The following is an 18,233-nucleotide window of genomic DNA, read 5'->3' as shown; positions in this document are numbered from 1 at the left end:
TCCAAGTGATCCTCTGATGCCACCAGTTTGGTGTGGAGCAGTGTGATCTGTCACTGCTAGCATTACAGTACAATGATTGTGGCAGACATCTGTGCTATGTGGACATCCGGAACCTCATCTATGGAAGTGATAATGTTCACATGACCACTCATACGAGCATTGGTGCACAGCTGATGCAATGTGTCCAACTTGTCCAGTGATTCTCTGAAAGAAGCATCCCACCATTTGGAAGGCCACTCTTGGACCTCTATCAAACTCACTCAGTTGATTGTAGGAAGCATGAGTGCATCTCTGTGGCATTGTTGCCTGTTTGCTTCACACATTTGCACCACACTGAGCCTTTTGGCTGTGAGAATTTCCTGTTAAAGGTTAGACGCAGATGGCACTCTGGTAATTATGCCGCTGCACTATCTGTTGGCAGACAACGTTGAAACCATTATTAGTACAACTACTAAACTCATGGTGGCATATGCCACCATCAGATCAAAATTGATGTCATCTTTCCGGGTGTACTAATTTTGTTTTTTTTTCCCAGCAGTGTATTTATGATATATCAAGTTGTGTGTTCACCTCTTTTTGAACATACACTGGAATTTGAAATGGTTGATAGTAATAACATATTAGGTTAATACTGGAATCAAAAAGTATCATTGTTTTTCCATAATTAGCTTAAAATAAAATTATATTGAGTACATCAAATGGGAAGTTGTTCAGCACATACAAAAATATTGAAGTCTCAGAATATCATCTGATATGTATTATATTCAGTTGAACCTAAAGGGAAGGAGTAAAGGGGGGAGAGGATGGTGGGCGAAGGAAACATCACACAATCATGCATTCAGATAATTTGATACAAGTGGAAGCTGAATGACTTTAAGCTGTTTACAGGGCAGTGAAAATAGTAAGGCAAGAAAAGACCTTAAAACTGGACCCAGTCAGGTTGCAGCAGCAGGAGGCAAGTTATGAAAGTGACTGTTACAATCTCTCTTCTAATTTTCAAAAGCCATGGGAAGATGGCATGTCCCAACTTGTAAACAGATTACAGCCTATATAACATGTGAAGAAGTCTCTACAGTAAACAGTTAGTGGCCATTAAGTCTGGAAATGTTATTCAGAAAACTAATCAGTCACTCCTTGCTGGCTCATGGGATATGATAACCATTACCTTCTGCACATCACTGTAAAATGGGTGTAATTACACAAGCAACATCTTTGGATTTTCATTAGTATTGAAAGATGTAAGACTGATTAAAAATACAACAGTTGTTGCCAGTATGACTGGAGACTGCTAAATTGTCTCTCCATTTTACTGCCAACTGTGGTTTGCTGTATCATACATAATTGTGTGACAGGATATCCTCTTTAAGGAACAGTTAGTTTATTCACTGTCATTGTTAACTTTGCATTTTGTACTGTAAGAAGGCTAGCTGAAAGAAGCATTTGTGGAAAATTTCTGTTCTATTTTTGTCTTCCTTTCTTACTGCGTATTGACAACTGCTGTTGTTACTGTGTAGCTGGAAGAATCAACAGGAAAACTGAATATCAAACAATGGAAAATCCATGATGGAATATGAGAGTATTATGAAAAAGGTTAAATTACTACACACTATCTAGTGGAGATTTTGAGTCGCAGACAGGCACAGCAAAAAGACCTCTAAACAAGTAAGCTTTTGGGCAAAAGGCCTTCTGAGTTGTGTGACACACACACACACACACACACACACACACACACACACACACACACAAAAAACACAACTCACACAATGACCACTGTCTCTGGCTGTGGAGGCCAGACTGTGAGCAACAGCACATGATGGAGGAAGCAATCTGGGTGGTGGGGGTACAGAGGAGGCTGGGATGGGCAGGGGGAGGGATAGCAGGATGGGGGTGGGGGATGGTAAAGTGCTGCTTGTGGAAGCATTTGGGGATGAGGTGGGGAGAGAGTAGGGCTAGCTGGGTGCAGTCGGGAAGTTAGACAGAGGATGGATGGTGGGGGGTGAGTGGAGGGGGGGTAGGGGGGGGGGGGCAAAAGGAGAGAAGTAAAAAGACTCTGGATGTGTAGGTGGAAGAGAGAGGCTGTGAAGTGCTACAATGGGAACAGGGAAACGGATAGGTGGGTGAAGTACAGTGACTAAAAAAAGGTGAGGCCAAGAGGGCTGTCAGATTTGTGCACCAACAAACCCTACCACAGTGAACCCATTCCAGAAATCCAGCAGGTTCTCCAGTCTCTCCTCAAATCCTTAGGTGCATCCCACACCTCTCTCTCTCTCTGTTCATCCATACCACTCCCTGCACCCCTACCTTCTACAATGCTTCGTAAAGTCCATAAACCTAACCACCCACAATGCCCTATGGTGGCCAGTTACTATGTCCTGTTCTCATAGACCAACACCTTCAGCCTATTACCCACAACCTACCCTGCTATACAAAAGATACCAACCATTTCCTCCACAGACTCTCCACAGTTCCTGTTCCTTTACTACACAGTGCCTTGCCCATTGCTTCTGATGCCACCTCCCTTTACACTAACATCCGTAATGCCCATGGCCTTGCCGGTATTGAAAACTACCTTTCCCAAGGACTGACGAATTCCAAACCTACAACCTCAGTCCTGGTCCCCATGACCAACTACATCCTCACCCACAACTACTTCTCCTTTGATGGCATCGCCTACAACCAAATGTGGGTTGCCCCCTGCGGGTCCAGGGATTATAATAGACCCGAGGTATCCCTGCCTGTTGTAAGAGGCGACTAAAAGGAGTCTCAAATCTTTCGGCCTTTATGTGATGGTTCCCTGTCAGGTTTGACATCCATTCTTCAAAATTTTCCTGAAGAGTGAGCCAATTGGGGAAGGGCTCCTTATGTGGTGCATTGCGTGCATCGTGCATTGAGATCTTTAGTCCACTTTCTTGTCATCACATTTCAGTCCCACTCATTCTCCATTTCTTGGGTGAGGACACCTTTTTGGGAGCATTTCCCACCATGCACTATCACTTTCTGTGTCAACGATGACCATGGACTTCTTTGCACCTGACATCCAGCACGGTAGCCAGTCCGTTGTGGTGGGGACACCGTGTACCCTGTTACTTGTACCCCCCTGACCACACAGGGATTGCTCTGCTGATGCCTGCGCCGTTAACCTCCCATGTGTGCCAAGGGGTAGATGCCCATCCACCTCTGGCATCGAGACTACCGGCAAGGGCCATCCTGCCAGGTGACCTTTGCTGTGGCTGGGTGGCGCCCATGGGGAGGGTCCCTGGTTGGAGTGTGTGGCATCAGGGCGGATAACACGTCATGAAGTGTAGTCCATCATCTCTTGCTGGTGGTGAAACACCAGCAGTCTCTAAGCGTTCACGAGCTCAATTCAATGCACAGAAGTATGACCCAAAATCGGTCCCCTCCCTGGCCATGCCATGGGAGGAACGCCAGGCTGTGTTGCTCCTGCACCTGCACCACCTACTTCGGGAGCAACACCTTACCCCCCTTACCCCCCCCCCCCCCTCTCCCAACCATCGGGGACATCCGTCCCCACTTCTAAGCTGGAGAAGCACAAGTCTTCTTCAGCTTCTCTCGCTAGGAAGGGGTCCCTTGTGTCACTCCCTTCCCAGGTTTCTGTTAGTGGGAAAGATGACACCTACCAGTGGCTGAAGAGCACAAAAGCAGCTGATTGGAGGACCTAGATCTCGCCAGAGCCTCAGACACAATGGATATAGACTGCTCAGGCAGTAAGTTGGTGGCAGCAGGTGACCCTAAGGTGTAAACTGCCTCATTGAATGTTCCATGGCTTCCCAGCCTCATGATGTCATCCTCCAGTGGAATTGCGGATGTTTTTTCCACCGCCTGGCTGAGCTATGGCAACTGTTAAGCTTCACACCTGCTGTCTGCATTGCCCTCCAGGAAACCTGGTTCCCAGCAATGCGGATCCCTGCCCTCTGTGGCTATAAGGGATATTACAGGAACCATAGCGACTATAATTGAGTGTCAGGTGGAGTTTGCGTTTATGTCCTAAACTCAGTCTAGTGAACCTGTGCCCCTTCAAACCCCTCTTGATGCTGTGGCTGTCAGAATAAAGATGATGCAGGAAATAACTGTCTGCAATGTATATCTTCCTCCAGATGGTACAGTACCCCTGATGGTATTTACTGCACTGATTGATCAACTCCCTAAACCTTTCCTACTTTTGGGAGATTTAACATCCGTAACCCCTTGTGGGGTGGCACTGTGCTTACTCGCTGAGGCAGAGATGTCGAAACTTTACTGTCTTAGTTTGACCTCTGCCTTTTAAATACTGGAGCAGCCACACATTTCAGTGTGGCTCGAGGTAGTCACTCGGCCATTGATTTATCAATTTGCAGCCCAGGACTTCTCCCATCTATCCACTGGAGAGCACATGACGACCTGTGTGGTAGTGACCACTTCCCCATCTTCCTGTCACTGCCCCAATGTCAGACTCATGGATGCCTACCCAGATGGGCTTTAAACAAGGTGGACTGGGAAACTTTCACCTCTGCTGTCACCACTGAATCTCCCCCACACAGTAACATCGATATCATGGTTGAGCAGGTGACTACAACGATTCTTTCTGCGGCAGAAAACATTATCCCTCACTCTTTAGGGGGCCTGAGGTGTCAGGCAGACCCTTGGTGGTCGCCGGAAGTCGCTGAAGCAGTTAAGGAATATTGGATCAAACATGTTTTCGGGTACCAGACCCCAACAGGTGTTTCCGGTGTTACCATAAATGGCATGTTATCTACCAATGCAAATGGCTGTCTGGTCTCCTTCCCCAAAACCAACCAACCAACCAACCAATGCAAATGTGATTGCTGATCACTTTGCTGAGCACTTTGCTCAAACCTCTGCATTGGAGAATTACCCCCAGCATATCGCACTCTCAAATGGCAGCTGGAAGGGAAAGCCCTCTCGTTCACTACATGCCACAGTGAATCCTATGACGCCCCATTTACAGAATGGGAACTCCTCAGTTCCCTTGCACATTGCCCCAACACAGCTCCTGGTCCTGATTGGACCCACAGCCAGATTATTAAACATCTCTCATCTGACTACAAGTGACATCTAGTCATCTTCAACCGGATCTGGTGCGATGGCATCTTTCCATTGCAATGGTGGGAGAGCTCCATCATTCTCGTGCTCAAACCTGGTAAAAACCCGCTTGATGTAGATAACTATCAGCCCATCAGCCTCACCAACGTTCTTTGTAAGCTGCTGGAATGTATGGTATGTCAGTGGTTGCGTTGAGTCCTGGAGTCACGTGGCCTACTGGCTCCATGTCAGGGTGGCTTCCGCCAGGGTCGCTCTACCACTGATAATCTTGTGTCCCTCAAGTCTGCCATCTGAACAGCCTTTTCCAGATGGCAACATCTGGTTCCCGTCTTTTTTGACTGATGTAAAGCATACAACATGACCTGGTGACATCATATCCTTGCCACATTGTATGAGTGGGGCCTCCAGGACTTGCTCCCGATTTTTATCCAAAACTTACTGTCACTTCGTACTTTCCATGTCCAAGTTGGTGCCTCCCATACTTCCATCCATATCCAGCAGAATGTAGTCTCGCAGGGCTCTGTATTGAGTGTCTCTCTATTTTTAGTGGCCATTAATGGTCTAGTAGCAGCTGTCGGGCCCTCCATCTCACCTTCTCAGTATGCAGACGACTTCTGCATTTCGTACTGCTGCTCCAGTACTGGTGTTGCTGAGCATTGCCTACAGGGAGCCATCCACAACGCGCTGTCATGGGCCCTAGCCCATGGCTTCCAGTTTTCAGCCGCAACATCATGTGTCATGTACTTCTGTTGGCATCGTACCATTCATCCGGACTCAGAACTTTACCTTCATGATGATCCACTCACTGTAGTGAAGACATATCGACTCTTACGATTGGTTTTCAACTCTTGATTGACTTGGCTTCCTCATCTTTCTCAGCTTGAGCAGAAGTGCTAGCAGCACTTCAATGCCCTCCACTGCTAGAGCAACACCCATTGGGGAGCAGATCACTCTACACTGCTGCGGCTCTACAGAGCCCTTGTCCAATCCCGAATTGACTATGGGAGTGTGGTTTGTGGTTCGGCAGAGCCCTCAGTATTGCATTTACTCGATCCTGTGCACCACTGCGTGGTTCGACTAGCGACAGGAGCTTTCAGGACGAGTCCAGTGACCAGCATACTGGTGGAGGCTGGTGTCCCTCCATTGCAGTCAGATGTGCACAATTGCTTGCCAGTTATGTTGCACACATTTGTAGTTCTCCTGAGCATCCAAATTACCGTCTACCTTTTCCAGTTGTGCACCCTCAAACACTAATAATAATCATCATCATCTACCTTTTCCACTCGTGACCGTCCATCTCCCGCATCGGCGTCCCAGGTTGGGGCTAACGATTACGGTTTGCGTGCGGTCCCTTCTCTCTGAGCTGGAGTCCTTTCCTTTACCATCTCTACTTGAGGTCCGTTCACGTACGCCTCCATGGTTTACACCTCTGCTGCATCTTCGTCTGGACCTTTCACGTGGCCCTAAGGCCTCCGTTAACCCTGCGGCTCTCCGCTGTCACTTCCTCTCGATTCTTGACATGTTCCGGGGCTCTGAAGTGGTTTACACTGACTGTTTGATGGCTGGTGGTCACATTGGCTTTGCCTATGTTCATGGCATCCATATTGAACAGCATTCCTTACCCGATGGCTGCAGTGTATTCACTGCAGAACTGGTGGCCATTTCTCGTGCACTACAGTATCTCTGTTCATGCCCGGGGAAGTCTTTTCTTTTATGTGCTGACTCCTTCAGCAGTTTGAAAACTATTGACGAATGCTACCCTCCTCATCCTTTGGTAACGTCCATACAAGAGTCCGTCTATGCCCTGGAATTGGCCAGTAGTTCAGTGGTGTTCGTCTGTACCCCTGGTCATGTCGGAATGTCAGGAAATGAACTTTCTGACAGGCTGGCCAAACAGGTTACCCGGAAACCACTTCTGGAGATGGGCATCCCCACAACTGACCTGCGTTCATTATTGCTCCACAAGGTTTTTCAGCTTTGGGAGACGGAATGGCAAAATCTCAGTACACACAACAAACTGCGAGCCATTAAGGGGACCACGAATGTGTGGAAGTCCTCAATGAGGGCCTCTCGCAGGGACTCCGTGGTTCTCTGCCGGCTCCGCATTGGCAATGCCTGGGCGATCCATGGCTACCTCCTGCACCATGAAGACTCACCTCAGTGTCAGTGGGCGCGTGGTTGATAGTGGCCCATATTATTCTGTTCTTTCCTTCTTTGGCTGCCCTGTGACTTCATCTCTGGTTGCCAGACTCGTTATCATTGATTTTAGCAGACAATTCCTCATTAGCTGATTTGGTTTTACGTTTCATCCGTGAGGGTGGGTTTTATCATTCAATCTGAGTTTTAGCACATGTCCTTTGTCCCTCTGCATCCTCCACCCTAGTATTTTAGGGTGGAGGTTTTAATGTGTTGCAGGGTGGCTGGCTTTTCTTTTTACTTTCGTGGTTGGCCAGCCACTGTAATCTGCTTCTTTGTTTTACTCTCTTCTAACTGTTTCTTGCATCTCTCTGTTGTTTTCTTGTCTTCTTTTGTTCCTTTTAGTGTTTGTTGCCTTCCCTTCATTCTTGTGGTCTTTCCTTTCTTTCCGTTTTGTGTTATATTGTCTCGTCTGTTTTATTCTCACAATTGTGGCATTGTTTTATTAGGAACAAGGGACCAATTACCTCGTAGTTTGGTCCCTTCCCGCTCTTTTAAACCAACAACCGAATGTGGGTTACGACAATGGGGACCGTCATGGTACCATCCAATGCCAACCAATTCATGGGCCATATAGAGGAATCCTTCATAACTACCCAGAATCCCAAACCTGTCACCTGGTTCAGATTTGTTGATGAAATCTTCATAACGTGGATTGAGAGTGCAGACAGCCTATCTGCTTTCCTCCAGAACCTCAACACCTTCTCCCCTATTTACTTCGCCTTGTCCCCAATCCAACAAGCCACTTTCCTCAATGATGACCTTCACCTCAAAAATGGCTACATCAGTACCTCCATCCATATCAAACTTACCAACCACCAACAATATCTGCACTTCAACAGCTGCCACCCATTCTATACCAAGAAGACCTTTCCACACAGCCTAGCCACCCGTGACCATCACATCTGTAGTGATGAGCTATCCTTGTCAAAATTTACCAGGGGTCTCTCTCACTGAGGTTCTGACAGACTGCAATTACCCTCCTAACCATGTACAGATTCAGTCTCCCGTGCCTTACCTATCCAGTCACACACTATCTTTGAAAGTTCCACTGTCTGGCCACAGAGGAGAATTCCCACTGTGACTCAGGACAACCCATGACTGGAGCAACTGAATCACATTCTCCACCACAGTTCCGACTACCTCTCATTGTGCCCTGAATTGAGGGATGTTCTACCCACTACGTTTTCCACCCCTGCCACTCTCCCAACTTACACAATATCTTCATCCATCCCTTCTCAGCCACTGTTCCCAACCCCTTGTCTGATGGCTTTCATTCCTATAATAGACCTAGATGCAAGACCGTCCCATATGTGCCACCTGAATCCTTCATACCAACACCAGGTTTTCGAAATTGTGCAGGTGGGAATTCTCCCTGCAATATATACTATGTTCCTGTAACTAACCTGGTCCCATCCTTCATTAGTACTGTCCCTCATCCACCTATCCTTTTCTCTATTCCCACTTCGGTACTACACAAGTTTTATAGATGTGTTTCACAAACCATTCTTGAAGGTTACACTTTTGCAGGACAAAGGTGATGTAAAAAGTAATCAGCACTCCGAATTTAAGTTACACTTCCTTTTTATTGCTTTTGTTGCAATATCACGTAACACACTAAACATCACTTCACAATACAAAACATACTTGAAAACATCTTCCTCACATTGTATAAGCATAACTACAATATGCGTCTTTCCAACACGACATCCAAGACTTGGCTTTCTCAAGGTCCGACTCTCTAACAAACTGCTTGCGCGCCCAAAAATCAAGAGTTACAAGTACGTCAAAGATCATAGTGACAAAAGAAAGAATACACACAAGAATAATATCATTGCAATATAAACATATCGATGTATCAAAGTACCTCTACATTAATGAAATCAAATCTGAATGTTGTCTCAGAAACATGTTAACTACTTTACAGAAACACAGTAGAATATTGCTGGTATCAAGAGGTTCAGGTGAGCTGCCGTAATGGTTACATAATTCAAGTGCTATTACAACACTCACACTCTTTTTACGTCTCACCTTTCTGCCCCCCCCCCCCACCTCCGCCCCCCCACATCCCCCTCCCCCCTAATTCTAACCTCCTGACTGCGCCCAGCTGCCCTTCCCTCTCACCACCTCATCCCTCTATGCTCCCATAAGTAGTACTTTACCATCCCCTGCCCCTACCCTGCGATCCATCCATCCCCCCTCCAACCCCCTTGCCCCGCCCCAGCCCCCTCCTTTCCTACACCACCCAGTCTGCTTCTCCCATCGTGAGCTGTTGCTTGCAGTCTGGGCTTGGCAGCCAGAGACAGTGGTCATTGTGTGTGTGTGTGTGTGTGTGTGTGTGTGTGTGTGTGTGTGTGTGTGTTTTGTCTAATTCAGATGAAGGCCTTTTGGCTGAAAGCAGCAGCCTATCCTTTTTTTTTTAATATTGTCAAAACTGAGTATCAGATTTTCACAAAGAAAGAAAACCAAGCCAGTGTCTTTTTTTAATAATTCACAAAACCTTTTTAAATTTACCATAACTACATTGAACTAGAACTTAAAACGTACGAAGAGAAACTCACATGACTGTTACAGTTGAAAACCCTCAAAGCAGTGTAGTTGAAGGCCTGGGGTAGCGATGTCTGCCTTCAGGGAAAGTCTAGGTTCCAGGCAGTCCTATCTACTATAGTTTTGTCATGAGGGGGCAGCACCATTACTAAGATGTAGTTCTGCAAATGATGGAGGCATCCTTATACCCAATTAATATTCTTCTAATAGACCAGTGTATTTCCTGTCCTAAGTATGATTTTTCACTTTCATCTAACCATGCACAGATCTCTTCTTATAGGTTGGCAATACTGACTCCATTTCCATTACCGCATGCAATAATTACCAAGTGAGGTGGCAGAGTGACTGAGACATTAAACTCACATTCACAAGGTCTGTGGTTAAAATTACCGTGCTACCATCCAGAATTTCATTTTAATGGTTTCCCTGAATCATTTAACACTTTATTCAGCTTAACATTAAAAAATACGTAGTTATAGGTATTGAATGTTTCACTTTTCCTCTACATTTGTTGAAATTATATTGTCCCTGTGTCGGAGCTGTGCCATCAGACTCAGAATCACTGTTTGACTTAGTATAAAAACTATACAAAGAATCTGCAGGCACATTATCAACTGCAGTCACTTCATGTTTATCAGCAGGATAATCATTGGAGTGTAATTCTACTGTTGAATTTGTACACTTTATAAATTTAATCAGAAATGCACTACCAGGTCTGAAGACCAGGATGAATCAATATATCTTTGACATGTGCATCACCACCATCATCAGAAACACGCAAATCAAAATTTCAACACTGTTTTTTCAGAATTTGTAGGCTTTCTACCTAGTTACTGTTCAGCCATTTCACTACGACAGAAATTATGCTGATTTAACTCATTATCAAAAAAGATACCATAAAAAGAAGGAATGTTTGTTTAATTAATGCAGCTATGCCAGATGCTCCATAATTAAACACAACTTAAAAGCAAGTTGTTCAAACCATGACATCAAGTGGAAGAATGTGAAGCAGTATGTATGACTGTGTGATGCAGCACAGACAATGCACATATTACTTCATATAACATCTCGGCACAAAAGTTACTGGCTACATGTTGTGTACTGTGATATTATTTGAACATTTCACTTACCAGAATGCATGTACATAAATGGCAACACCTTACAGCATCATAGACCACTAACAACAACAGGCCTGTATTTTGGCAGAATGGCAGTAATGTGACTGAAGTGTGTTTATTTCATGCCCATCAACTTCATATTTCAGAAAACTGCTTTCACATTCTTGATGAGAAAGCTTCACAGAATGAGAGCAGTGGGCAACAGTATGCTTGCCCACCAACTGGAAAAGTGACCAAATGCACCAGACAAAATTGGGAATATTTTGTGGTCGTTTTTTGTAAGCACATTAATATTATGCCCCTGCCAGTCGCTGGCAAGTGGGAGAACTGCACTGTAGCTAGTGTTTCAACCACAAAATGTTCCCCCTGAGTTGTTGCAGCCATAAGTACTAAATCTGAACATAAATCAATGAGATAATGCACCTCATATTATGTGGTTGAAAAATAGACCCCAAATCTACAAGAGATTAAGGCAGGTGGTGGTAGCTTGTTCCCCCAGGAATGGAAATTAAACACCAACCTTCCATCTTGCCTTTCATACACTAATTCTCTCTCTCTCTCTTTCTAACTGAAATGTGTAATACCTAAAGTTGTGATGTAGGATAGAAGTTGGAGGACCACTACAGAGATTATAGGAGAGGAGATGGTAATAAGTATGACTGTATGACCTCAAGGAGGGTTTGTTGAGAGAGCAGGCATAAATAGACATTCGGACAGGAGACAGCAGTGCTATTAGGTCTTTTATCCCTCCATTTTTTTTCTTCTATCTTTCTCCTCCTCATCCTCCTCTTACTCGTACTCCTACCACCACCACCACTACCTCTACTCATCCCCCCCCCCCCCCCCCCCCTGTTACCTCACACCTGACTACTCATTGGGACTTTGTACAGGTGCTGATGACTGCACAGATGAGGACCCCACAAACCAATCATCATCATCTCCTTGATTGTCCTGTCCTTTTCACTGCATCTGATTTTTGAGTGTCCTCTGTAAGCTTTCATACAGGCCATCTTCTTACTCCAGCATTTGCAGTTTCCCAGTTCTAAACCGTTTACGTTTTACTAAAGTTAGTTCTGTTGTAGCATCAGAAATATTGAGTATGGTACTGTGTTTCTTGAAGACCAACATATCTTTGAATATTAAAGACATCTACTTTTTGTGTAGGTGTTCATCACCCAGCACTTAATTTGTATGGTGGGTTTATTCTCATAATAATTGTGTATAGCGTGAATGAAGTTTTTTCGCATTATTTGATGCCTGCATGTGTAACCACTTTAGATTCTGTTTTTGAAATGAAACCTAAATAAACTGCTGGCTGTTATAAATACGTCCATTATTTCAGGTCATTATGTTGTTGATGTTGCGTGTGGCAGTGGAGATGCACAAACACTTGCTGTTACGGACAATGGCCTGGTGTTTTCCTGGGGTGATGGTGATTATGGAAAATTGGGTCTGTACATACTAGATAAGACTGAATCAAATTGTAATTACAGGAGAATAATTTAAAAAGTGCTGTATAAGTAGAAAACATCGTTTTTACATTTTATATTATATTCATTTAGGGCGTGGTGGGAGTGATGGCTCAAAGCTTCCAAAGCTTGTTGACAAGCTTCAAGATGTTGATGTTGTTAAAGTTTGTTGTGGTGCACAGTGTAGTCTTGCACTTACCAGAAGTGGAGCAGTTTACTCTTGGGGAAAAGGTGACACTTATCGTCTGGGACATGCCTCAGAAGAACATATTCGCTTTCCAAAAATTGTGGAGGCACTGAAAGGTATGTTCAGCCAAGTGATCATGTACCTGTGACAGTTACATTTTGTTTGTTGCTCTTTGTACATTGTATCAATGATTTCCTAGTTGTGTTGTGTTGTTCAGTTATTTATGTGATTCTAAATTTTAAATACTTCTTGAAATTTCAGCCAGATGATATATTATATTATTAGTTCACATATTCGTAAATTACTGACTTTATCATTTACTTTCTTTCTGCTAAAAGAATTGAAATGCAGCTAAATTCAAAAAAATTGCATTTGAAGGAAAATATCTTACCTGGGATCAAATAAAACTGTGTTAGACCAGATGGGTGGGAAGGTTGCAGGCGATACTAACATTTCATTTGTGGATTTTGTTACATAAAGGTTGCTGCTTATGGTCTATTGTTTGCTTCTGTCTTGTGTATAAATGAAAAGTGTTGATAATAGTATTGAGGCTCTCTATAGAACTTTTGATTATGTATTTGTAGGCCTTCGCCTGTTATCTACTACTCTGCTGTCAGATCATGAAGATGCATGGCTACTTAGGATAAATAGCCCATTGTTATACAATATTGGGACACTCTTTTGGTAGTAAGATAGCAAAAAATTAATGATTTTGGGCAGAAAAGTTCAAAATAACTTGCAAAAAGTTACTATGATTAAATTCATTGTTTCAGATTTAAAATATTCTGTGGTAATTTTGTGGCAATATTTGAAAATAGCTTTTCCAGTTTGTTTACAAAACGAGTAATTAAAAATTAAAAAAACAGTGAATTGCTAGTGAGATACATACTTGTATCTTGCTAAAGGAAAAAGGAAATTTATAAGTTAGACTGTAAAAGTGAAGCTGCTACTGGAGTTTTGAAAGGACCTCTAAAACCAATTAGGAAAAAATATTAAAAAATCTATAAGTGTGCACATTATCTCTTGACATAATAATGCAAATGATAATGTTAATTCTGTATTGACAATAGTGAAATGAGAGAGGACAACAGACTGGCGAACAAAATAACATCTCTATTGATCTGAATTGAAAGGGTACAGATGGTAATTCATATGTATAATGTATTTATAATAGTCCTTTTTTAAATAAAGACAAGACAGTACAAGAAAGAAATTCAGCACACAAATCGAGAAAGCAACATCCATAAAATTTAATAATCTGTTACTCTCATCCACTTCCCAATTGAAATTAATTAAATAATAAGCAACCTAAAAAAATAAAAGCTTATTCAAATTTGACAGTATTTCCAATAAAATACTGAAGAGTTGATGTCATGTAACAGTTATCATCTTCAAGATACAAAGGACTTGTAAAGGCATTAGCTGCCAGTGGGCATTAATTTATTTCAATGTGGCAAGTTGAAAATTTGTGCTGGACTGGGTGTCCTGCTTACTAAGCAGATGCGCTGACCACTACACCACCCCAACACAGTGGTCACCACGACCACACGGACTATCCTAGCATGCCTCCTGTCAGACCCAAATGCTCATTTTATACGACACACTACTGATGTAGTGCCCCTGCTCATTAGCCTCATTACTCACAGCAGCTCGCTGATTCTTGTGAGAGTTCGAGCCTGGTGTGCATCTGCATTGAAGAAATCATTGGCTATCATCACCTTAATTATATTTGTGGCATTTGTCCTTTTGGACATGTCCCAAAGAACAGATACCATTTTGATGCTGTAGCCTCTATGAATCAAGACACAAAGGACTTAAAGACATTAGCTGCCATTGGGCATTGATATATATCAATGAGGTAAGTTGAAAACCTGGGTTCGAATCCCAGTCCAGCACAAATTTTCTATGTGCTCCGTTGACATAAATCAATGCTCACTGGCAGCTAATGTCTTTATTTCCTTGGTATGTTGATTCATAGTGGCTGCAGGATCAAACTGTTGTCTGCTCTTTCGGACATGCGTGAAAGAACAGACATCACGTATGTAAGTATTATCTTTTCTGAAATGCATAATACATTACTAAGTCAGTGCAATTTTTTTCAGAGATTAAACTCCAGTGAACAGTGTTGTTGTATGGAATTGATTGTGTAACTAACAAATTGCACATGTCATACATAACAGGGAGAGTGCAAAATGTTGTCATATAAGCCAGCAGCTGTCTTCAGAGGCTGTTTCTCTTTTTGGGAGAAATCATTAATGGTGTTCCACAATGTTTGACATTAGTTCAAATGTTGTACACATGCAGACTGAAACAACAAATGCAAATTTGTACCGAAGCCGGGATTCGAACCCGGGTCTCCTTTTTCATTTGTCACTTCTGTCTGCATATATACATCATAGATGTTGAGACTTGAAAGGTCTCTGGGACCGTGTCATTTCATTTGAGTTCAGATGTTGTTTTTGATACATGCAAACAACTTTCCATTTAATACACATCAGATAGAATTATGTTAGTTCTCTCTGCAGATTACACAATTATTATAACACTGGTCAACACTCATTTTCTTGCCAAGGATATTTGAGTGGCTTTAGGATGGGTTAGTGGTGCTGAGGACGAATATAGCAACCATTTATGCAGTTTGGCTCTAGTTTTTGAGATAATGCATGATTTATTCAAAAAATTAGAAAAAATTGCTAATACTGAACTCGAGCGCTACAAACTACAATGAAAAAAGAAAATAATCTTTATAAATAGCTTCTATGAAAACCTGATATGCATTTGTCCACGTATAAAACATAATTGAAAAGTTTCTCTATAAGTATATCATTTTCCGTCCATGACGAACCGCTTCCTGCACGCTTTCCTTTTATAGGTCTCTTCAGAACAGTCACGTTGCAGATTCCAGCAATAATCTGCCATCATATGCCTGTCCCATCTTCCTTTATATCTTTCCTCTATTCCTTTCATATCTTGATGGAACCGCTCTCCTTGTTCCTCAGTGAAATCACCTAGATTACGAGGAAATCGATCCAAGTGGCTGTGAAGGAAGTGCAATTTTATGCTCATGTTAGCTCCTAAGTTTTGAAAGTTAGTGAGCATGTTTTTGACCAGTTCCTCATAATTGGGAGCTTTATGATTGCCCAAAAAACATTTTACAACAGCGACAAAACTGTTCCAGGCCGATGCTTCAGTGACAGTCATGACACTTGTAAAATTGGTATCGTTGATGAGCCTGCGAATTTGAGGACCATCAAATATTCCTGCCTTAAGTTTTTCACTACTGAGTCCAGGGAACGTATTGCAGATGTATGTGAAGCAATTACCATTTCTGTCTAAAGCTTTGGTCAATTGCTTCATTAGTCCTAACTTAATATGTAATGGTGGAAGAACAATCTTGTCCCTACTAACCAGAGGTTCATTAATGACGTTTGCTTCACCAACAGCCATATGTTCCCTTGGAGGCCATGTTTTCTGCTTCCAATGTTCGTGCTTTGCCCTACTATCCCACATGCAGATAAAACATGGGTGCTTTGTGTATCCACTTTGTTGTCCAAGCAAGAAGTTCACCATTTTCAAATCAACACAAATCAACCACTGGTGCTGCATGTACTGAATTTTCTGCAGAACCATCTTGATGTTAGCATATGCTTCACGAAGTTTTGTTGAGTGGGCAATTGGAATAGATGCGTAACGATTGCCATTGTGTAGGAGAACACATTTTAAACTTCTAGTGGAACTGTCTATGAAGAGACGCCAGTCCTCTGGTCTATATTCCGGCAGCCCCAATTCAAGTAAAAGTCCAGGTATATTGCTGCAATACACTATAACCTCTTCTTGGTTGAAGTATGGAAGAAGGTTTTCTTCTCTCGTCCGGTAAGCTGTTATTTTAACACTTGGATGAAGACAGTTCTTTTCCTTAAGCCTGGATGCTAAGAGTTCTGATGCTTGCTTTGAAAGATTGAGTTCTCGTATCAAGTCACTGAGCTCTTTCTGGTCGAACTGCTGGGGTTGTGTCTCACGTCCTTCGTATTCCGAACCACTACTTGTACATTCCTCGCCGTGCACATCGTCATCTGATGCTGTTAGCGTGGGTAATGTTGTGAAGGTTGGTACAGTAACATCGTTGCTGTGCACCACCGGTCTTCTTGCTGACTCCAAATCGGGATATTCCCACTTTCGTTTTTTGAACCTATTAAAACCTTTCACATTAACAATGCAAAAATAGCAATCATCTGTATGGTTCTTCTGCTCTCGCCATACCATAGGCACTCCGAAGTTTAAGCTTTTCCTTTTTCGTTTTGTCCACTGCCGTAAGCACTCCACACAGCATTTACAAACTTTATGGGGTGCCCACGCCTTGTCTTGATCTCCAAGTTTAGTTCTGAAATATGCCAGATACGCTTCCTTCACAAAAGGAGTGATATTCTTCGTGTTCTTTTGAAGAACGTATTCACCACAAATGTAGCAGAACTCATCTGGATGGTTCACGCAAAGACGGCGTGAAGAACTCATGTTTTCCTAAAACAAAATTGCACAAATACTACATATTATGCAGAACTTTCTTGTATTTGCATGTCAATCACATCCAACAAACATCATTAATTGTTTTGTGTGAAATGAATACTCACCTCTTATTTGCTACGTCACGATGAAAAGGTTCTATCTCCTTGAAGCTGCACTGCACATGTGTGTGACTTTCGACCATCGCCATTTTTCTTGTTTACACTGAACGCTACCTATCGGCTGTTGCGGGGATTACCTCGGCCAACAAATGAATGTCGAGTACCGCCGAATTCAAATCTGCACAACCCTCAATATCTTCAACACACGCACCGCACAACAAGATTGAACACATGCTGACAGTGTGATGTTTGCATGATGTAATCCTCAACCACACAGATGCACTCCCTGAGCACAATTGTTTAATAAAGATAGTACAATATCACTAATTAAAAAACAGGTAGCAAATACATTACACCATATATGGACCCTGCAGTCGATATTACCCACATGAAACACTCATTGCCACAAATAACCTATATCTCAAAAACCAGAGCCAATTTGGAAAAAGTACAAATATATTCGGAATGAGTATCATAATAATATTCCATTTTCGTTCAAACTTCCCTGGCAACGAAAAAAAAATTTTATTTTGTAGAGCTGTGTAATCAATCACAGGTGATATATAACAACAGTGAGTTTAAAAGAATGATTTACTGGTTTCCTGCAAATGCTTTTCTCTCAGAGAGAGAGAGAGAGAGAGAGAGAGAGAGAGAGAGAGAATCAAAAGGCTGTAGTGCCAGTGATAAATTTGAAACATGAGCAAGAGTTTGGAAGTTAGACAAAACTTTCAAATATGTTGTTTGTATATATTAATGAGGATTTAAGTTAAGAAAAAATTACAACTTTTCGAACCAATTACTTCAGCAATGTTTGTACTACATGTCATCAGAAGTCTTAGAGAGAAGCAAGAAAGTTAACATACTCTGCTTATTTTCATTCAGTAATGTTGTGTGGGGCTATAAATAATGTTTAAGAAAGAACATTTTTATTACTCTAAACTGTGCTGTAAAAATAATATATGGTGGTTATCCACAATTGTCTTGTGCAAAACTCAAGAAGGAGCTGGATATTTCAGTGAGGAATCACTGTATA

At 42.6% G+C, this 18,233-nt stretch overlaps 1 protein-coding gene across 1 annotated transcript in view; it reads left to right on the top strand.

Moving 5' to 3' along the window:
• Window positions 1-18,233, top strand: part of LOC126469882 (E3 ubiquitin-protein ligase HERC2) — an 846,528-nt gene that overhangs the window by 134,606 nt on the left and 693,689 nt on the right. Inside the window, exons 14-15 of the mRNA XM_050097213.1 lie at window positions 12,265-12,372; window positions 12,485-12,694. Coding sequence (XP_049953170.1) covers window positions 12,265-12,372; window positions 12,485-12,694 — 318 coding nt within the window. The remainder of the gene's footprint in view (window positions 1-12,264; window positions 12,373-12,484; window positions 12,695-18,233) is intronic.

This window comes from Schistocerca serialis, chromosome 3 (assembly GCF_023864345.2).
Source record: "Schistocerca serialis cubense isolate TAMUIC-IGC-003099 chromosome 3, iqSchSeri2.2, whole genome shotgun sequence".
NCBI lineage: Eukaryota > Metazoa > Arthropoda > Insecta > Orthoptera > Acrididae > Schistocerca > Schistocerca serialis.
This window is presented reverse-complemented; position numbering and strand designations above follow the sequence as displayed.